Below are 6701 nucleotides of genomic sequence, written 5' to 3'. Positions count from 1 at the left end.
CGTGGGGCTTCGATCCCATAACGCCGGGATCACGCCCTGAGCCGAAGGCAGACGCTTAACCGCTGTGCCACCCAGGCGCCCCAACATAATATAGTTTTAAAAATAAAAAAAAAATACAGACTTCAATAAATGGAAAATAAAACAAAACCCAACAAAGTTCAATACTCACTCATGATAGATACTTTTAGCAGACTGGGAATAGGAAGAATATCTCCAACCTGAGAAGTGGCATCTAAAAAAACATACAGCTAATATACTTAATGGTAAAATACCGTAGGTTACCTCTCTAAAATCAGTAAGAACACAAGGATATTTCCTCTCACCACTTCAACCGAACACTGTACTAGTACATAACTAGTGCGTTAAGGCAAGAAAAATAAATATAAGGCATATGGATTATAGAAAGAATTAAAGCTCTCTTTATTTGCAAGTGGCATAACTGCGTTGGTAGAACATTCTAAGGAATCTACCAAGACAGCTTTGAGACAACTAAAAAGCAAATTTAGCAAGACTGTGGGATATAAGATCAGTATGTAATAATAATCTATACTTCTGGGGCACCTGTGTGTCTCAGTTGGTTAAGCAGCTGACCTGATTTTTTGGCTCAGGTCACGATCTCATGATCCTAGGATCAATCCCCACAATGGGCCAGGCTCCACACTCAGCCTGGAGTCTGCTTGAGAGTCTTTCTCTCTGCTCTTTCCCACCTTCTGCATGTGCGTGCACTCTCTCTCAAACAAATAAAATAAAAATAAATAAACTATAGTTCTATATGCCATCATTCAATAATTAGAAAATAAAATTTTAGGGGTGCCTGGGTAGCTCAGTCGGTTAAGCGTCTGCCTTTGGCTCAGGTCATGATCCCAGGGTCCTGGGATCGAGCCCCACATCAGGCTCCCTGCTCTGTGGAGAGCCTGCTTCTTCCTCTCCCCCCTGCTCATGCGCTCTCTCTCTCAAATAAATAAAATCTTTCAAGAAAAGAAAAGAAAAGAAAAGAAAAGAAAAGAAAGAAAAGAAAAGAAAAGAAAAATTTTAAAGAATACCATTTATGACAGAACCAAAACCACAAAAAAACTAGAAATAAATATAATGTGCTGTACTACACTGAAAGTTCTAAAATATTTCTGAGAGAAATTAAAGATAACTTATGTAATGCAGAGACATAGTATATTCATGGATTAGAAGACACAAAATTATTAAATGTCCACTCTGCCAAATGGATATATATTCAATACAGACACAATTAAAATTCAGGCAAGATTTCTTTAAATGGAAATTCAGAAGCTGATTCTAAATTTCTACGGACATGGAAGCAAATTAAAATATTTTAAAATAATTAAACTTCACAAGAAGGATAAAATTAGAGAACTTCACATGACTTTGAAACAGACTATAAAACTACAGAAATCAAGATGGACATATTAGAAAAAGAAGACAAATATACAAAACAAAATAGAATCTAGAAATAGACCCCCACTGCCAAGACAGTGACAATACAATGCAGAGAAGAAAATCTTTGCAATAAGTGAACACTGGATATCCACATTGAGGGGGAAAAAAAATGACCTCCCCCCTCACACCATACACACACAAAAAAACAGGTCTAAAGGTAAAAGCAAAGTATAAGCTTATAAAAAAAGACGATATTTTCATGACCTTCTTAGAGACACAGAAAGCACTAACCAAAAAACAAACATGTGATAAATTGTATTTCACCAAAACAAAAATCTTCTGCTTATCAAAAAACACCACTAAGAAATGAGCTGGTAAGCCACAGACTAGGAGAAAATATACACTATGTATACACAAGATCAAGAATGTACTTAAATTTTTAAAAAAGATACTTCAGAAAATATAATTATACAAATGAGTAATAACAACATTTAAAAGTGCTTAAAATCATCAGTCAGAGAAATACAAAATAAAGCCACTTGAGAGATCACTATATATATAGAATTGTGCAGTGGTTCTCAATGGGATGGGGAGGTTGGCAATTTGGACCCCCAGAAGACATTTGTAGCTGTTATAGGTACCCAGAATGTTGCTAAACATCCTCCAAGGCACAGGACAGCCCCACATAACAAAGAATTATCCTGTCCAAAATGTCAATGGTGGCAAAACTGAGACCCCCAATAGATGAAAGAGACAAATAGCATCAAATGTTGATGAAGATCTAGAGCAAATGGGACTCTCTGATATGTTACAGAAGGGTATGCAAAATGATTGACTCACTTCGGTGCTTGAGAGATGCTACCATATTAAGTGTAAATGGCTTCTCCTTGCCAAATTAAAGGTTAACATGGCCTACAAGGCCTGCATGATCTAGACCCAGTCTACTTCTCCAGCCTCATCTCTCAGTTTAAATGAGGCACAAGGATGATCAGTATTAGGAAAAAATTTTCAATCAAGTCTACTTGACTTTACCGAGAGAAATCCTAAAAATTCTGAGATAAAAGAAATCTTAATATCATTTAGTCAACTTAATACCTAAAGAAGGGGTATAAATACATTCCTGACAGTAAAACATCTACATCTCTCATAGTAAACACTAACAGTTTTGGAAAAATCACAGATCTATTTGGCAAAAACTACAGAAACAACTAAGGCTATATAAGTAATGGTCCTCTACCCCTTCTGTAAACTGGGTTAACTGGAGACCATTACAGAGTTACTGATATTGGCTTCAGACACATCACAATACAGGTTGAAAAAAATTAACAGTTCAGAAAGATACTAAATACCGCAACTCATTTCACCAAAGAATGGAGTCATGTGCAAAAGTGGCCTAAATTGGCACCATTCAATAAAAACATAACACAAACTATAAATGTAAGCCACATATGCTATGTTAAAAAAGTAAAAAGCAAATTAATACCATTTTGATAATATAATTATACTATACGCAAATATATGCACATACATTATGCACAAAATATGCAAAATAGCCAATAAACCCAAAATATTATCACCTCAATATGTAATCAACATAAAGTCTGATTATTTTATATTCTCTTTTTGTACTAAGTCTTCAAATGTATTTTACATTTATAATAAATTTCATTTTGGACTATCCACATTTCAAGTGCTCAATAGACACATGTAGGTAGTGGCTACTAGATACTAACAGGGCTTATTGAGTAACACACTTCTAAGCATTTTACTTGACTATTTCATTTAATTCTCTCTGAGGCACACACAGGGGAAAGTAATTTGTCCCAAGTTCCCACGGTTGGTGGTAGAATCAAGATTCTAACTCAACCAGCATGACTAAGATCTCTTGCTCCAAACCAGCATGTTTTCCCACCTCAAATTAAAAAAAAAATTTTTTTTACAATATTACTGAAACTTTCAGTTAACCACAATACGTTAATTCCTGCTTTCATATTATACATTCATTTTATAAGAAACCTAAATTTATGGTCACATAAAAAAATTGTTTTCCCTCCATGATTTAAATCCGCAAGAAAAGACTTACCATTAATACGAGTTTTTGATACTTTTGTTTTAGGTCTGACACACTTGCAGATGGGTCTGCCCCCAGAATGCTGTACCAATCCTTTTTTGGTATCTGCTCAAATGCCATCATCCATTGAACAAGAAGTGGGCCTTCTCAGATCAGCTGAATAAACATATCGATGACAATTCATTACAATTTGCAGGATTGAAGAAATAAGCAAGTACTTTCCTAAGTTCTTTAATATGTAGCGGAGTAATCAGGATTATAATGCAAACCTGATGAAGCATATATTTTCATTTAAAACGCCCTAAGAATTTCATGTACAAGTATACAGACAAGTATGGGAAATCTGTTACAGGTTTCATGATATACGCTTATATCTTAAATTAATGAATTCCAACAGCCTTAAGAAAACAGAATTCGAAAATGAACGCGAGCGGTGGATGACCTCTAAGAAGGTATTTCTGCTAGTCTCCGGTAAAACCCGCACATTGTAAATACTAAACACAATAGAGGAATTTAATAAATGTTCACAAAATTTTTTAAAAATGTTGAAAGCAAAACAAAACAGCAAAGAATTAAAATGAATTTGGGAGCATTCCCTCTTAATGTTTCCAGTTCATATTTCTTCCAGATTACCTTAAAAGAATAATATGGGGGAACAATCAGCAGGTAGACAGCATGAGTTCCTCAGTTACTGGCGCTTACAAAGAAAGAGCTCCTGAAACTGCTCACAGGAAACTCGAGCCCTCTAGATTACAGAAGAGACCTCACCAGGAGTCCCAGAAATCAAGCAACCTCTTCCCACAGCTGTGAACTTCAAGAGACCGGGGGGGGGGGGGGGGGCTCAAAACTGAGACTTGGGAATCCACTGTATTCCTTTCGGCTGCACCGCCCAGTCACAGGAGGCTAGCGTCTCCTGGCTTTAGCCGATATCAAACTTACCAAACTTCATACAGTCCTTATCACCCACTCCTCGCCCGCACTCGCCAAAACCCGGAACCGGCTTCTCCTTCCGCCGGAAGTCATTGCTCTGACGTGACCACGTTTCTAGTCGAGCCCTTGTGGCCGAGGCACCGATCGCAAGGGGCGCTCCGCCCTCCCGGACGCGGTCGCTATGGTAACCAGTCTTCGCTTCCAAGGAGTTCTAAGCAGTAAGTGCCCGAGCTGTGGAAAAAGGTGTTCTTCGCCTCATTCTAACTCCTTCTAGTCCCAACTCCGAGACTGTGACGTCTCTCCTCTCCCTCAGCGAGCACCACCACTCCCCTTCGCCCCGGGCTTCCTCCACTTTCCCCAAAGCTTCCTTCGCTTACCCTGGACCCGGCGCTGTTGCCACTCCCTTCGTGGTTGAGGACCGTTCTCTGGCATGTGAGGAGGGTGGGGGGGTGCTGGGGTAGGGGCTTGTGAAGGGTGAGGAGATCTAATTCCTCTCTTGTCTCTACACTTCCCTTAGAATGTTCTCATTCGAAAATTAAGAGAAAACCTGTACCGATTGAAGTTTTTTTTTTCTTCAGTTTTAATAGTTGTTTTCTGGAAAAGATTTTCAAGTTAATTATTTCTTGTAGATGATCTTAGCAACCGACAACTTAAAAGTCCTTTCCTACTTATTATCTCGCTTCACTTTCACTTCAACCCAGTGAGGCTAGTAAGGTAGGTGTTAATATTCCCATTTAACAGATGAGGAAGCAAACCAAGTGTCAAGGCCAAATAGCTAATTGTATAGCAGCAGAACAGGACTCTTAGTAAGTGTGCATCTTAGCAGGGTAGGGTAGCCAGGCTATCTTTAAAACTCACAGAAAAAGAATAAACCACTCTGCTTTAGGGCAGTTGCTGGACCCTGCAAATGGGCACTATTAGGTTTTTTGTTAGTTTTTTCCTTCTTGCCTCTCCCTTTCCTTCTGTTGTTCCCTTTTATTATCTTTTGTCTGTACTACTTGCCTCACGTTGACCTCTCTTCCTTGCATTGTTCCCAGAGGTGAAACTGCATCTTGTGTTTTGGCAGCATGATTTAAGTTTCACTTGGAGATGTTAAGATAGTTCTGTTGCTATTACTACTTAAATTTGCTTTCCTTCTTTTTTTTTTAAAGATTTTATTTATTTATTTGACAGAGATAGAGACAGCCAGCGAGAGAGGGAACACAAGCAGGGGGAGTGGGAGAGGAAGAAGCAGGCTCATAGCAGAGGAGCCTGATGTGGGGCTCGATCCCATAATGCCAGGATCACGCCCTGAGCCGAAGGCAGACGCTTAACCGCTGTGCCACCCAGGCGCCCCTGCTTTCCTTCTTTTTTATCCTTCTTCTACCAAATCTCAGTTTGAGAAGCGGTCAAGATAAACCTAACTACATTAAATAAAATATTTTAATATGGTCACTTATTTAATGATGGTATAAAGAATAACTAAATGACATGAGAAAGAAAATCTAAAATGAAAAGTATAAATTGGGTTCTCCGTAGGATTTTGTCATGTTTAAAATTAGGCACAAAGAGCATTAGGCTAAGTCAGAGGATCTGATTTTAGTCCTGGTTCCAACATACCTTCATACCTTCTGTGTGGCCCTAAGGAAATGTGTTAAGTGACAGACTTAAGTGCTGTTCTGAATACTTTCCTATACAGAATGACACCCCCTTGAACTTTTTAGACCTCAAATACTCACCTTTCCACAGCTTAGTCCTTCCTCATAGATAGTTATGCTCCGATCCTCCAGTTTTTACAGCAAGACCACATTACTTTTATGATCCCTTAGGGGATTATGTTTTCTCTTTTATTCCCTTTGTTTAGCCAAATTCTGAAAAGTCTGATCACAGTACCTCAATTTTCTCAATTCATTTTTTTTATATTTGTGTGTGTGTGTGTGTGTGTGTGTGTGTGTATGCATGTGTGTATTTAGGTTTAGATTGTAAGAGGTACACCTTCTTTTCCCCCAGCAGTTCCCAAGTGTTCAGTCATTTCATCTCAACATACTTTAGCTCACATCAATAAAGCATACTTTACTTTGCAACTTTTTCTTTCATTTCCACAATGTCATTATTCTGCTGAAATGATCAATAATTCATTGACAATATCTAGTCTGTGTTTACATTTCCTTAGTTGTCTCAGAAATGTCTTTTTATGGTTGGTTTGCTTGAATCATGATCCAAACAAAGGCCGCACATTGCATTTGATTGTTCTGTCTCTTTAGTATCTTTTAAGCTATAGCAATCCCACTTCACTACTATCTTGGTTTTGTTTTTTCTTTTCCTGCCA

The 6701-nt window shown here is 38.1% G+C and overlaps 2 protein-coding genes across 3 annotated transcripts in view; one reads left to right on the top strand and one right to left on the bottom strand.

Annotated features, from left to right (window-relative positions):
- The window catches only part of DNAJC24 (DnaJ heat shock protein family (Hsp40) member C24), a 65908-nt gene extending 61414 nt beyond the window's left edge, over positions 1-4494 (bottom strand). The window contains exons 1-2 of one of the 2 annotated variants that reach the window (XM_034645829.1): positions 4403-4494; positions 3476-3619 (exon numbers count right to left, since the gene is read on the bottom strand). In XM_034645829.1, coding sequence (XP_034501720.1) covers positions 3476-3586 — 111 coding nt within the window. In that variant the 5' untranslated portion in view covers positions 3587-3619; positions 4403-4494. Of the gene's footprint in view, positions 1-3475; positions 3620-4096; positions 4288-4402 lie in introns of those variants that run through there. The other variant, XM_034645830.1, reaches the window with a different exon arrangement.
- A 35-nt stretch (positions 4495-4529) lies between these two features.
- DCDC1 (doublecortin domain containing 1) overlaps positions 4530-6701 on the top strand; it is a 426036-nt gene continuing 423864 nt past the window's right edge. Inside the window, exon 1 of the mRNA XM_034645816.1 lies at positions 4530-4611. The gene's annotated coding sequence lies outside the window, so the exon portion shown is untranslated. The remainder of the gene's footprint in view (positions 4612-6701) is intronic.

Source organism: Ailuropoda melanoleuca, chromosome 16 (assembly GCF_002007445.2).
Source record: "Ailuropoda melanoleuca isolate Jingjing chromosome 16, ASM200744v2, whole genome shotgun sequence".
Classification (NCBI taxonomy): Eukaryota; Metazoa; Chordata; class Mammalia; order Carnivora; family Ursidae; genus Ailuropoda; species Ailuropoda melanoleuca.
Note: the sequence above shows the minus strand (reverse complement) of the source record. Positions and strands in the feature narration are given on the sequence as shown.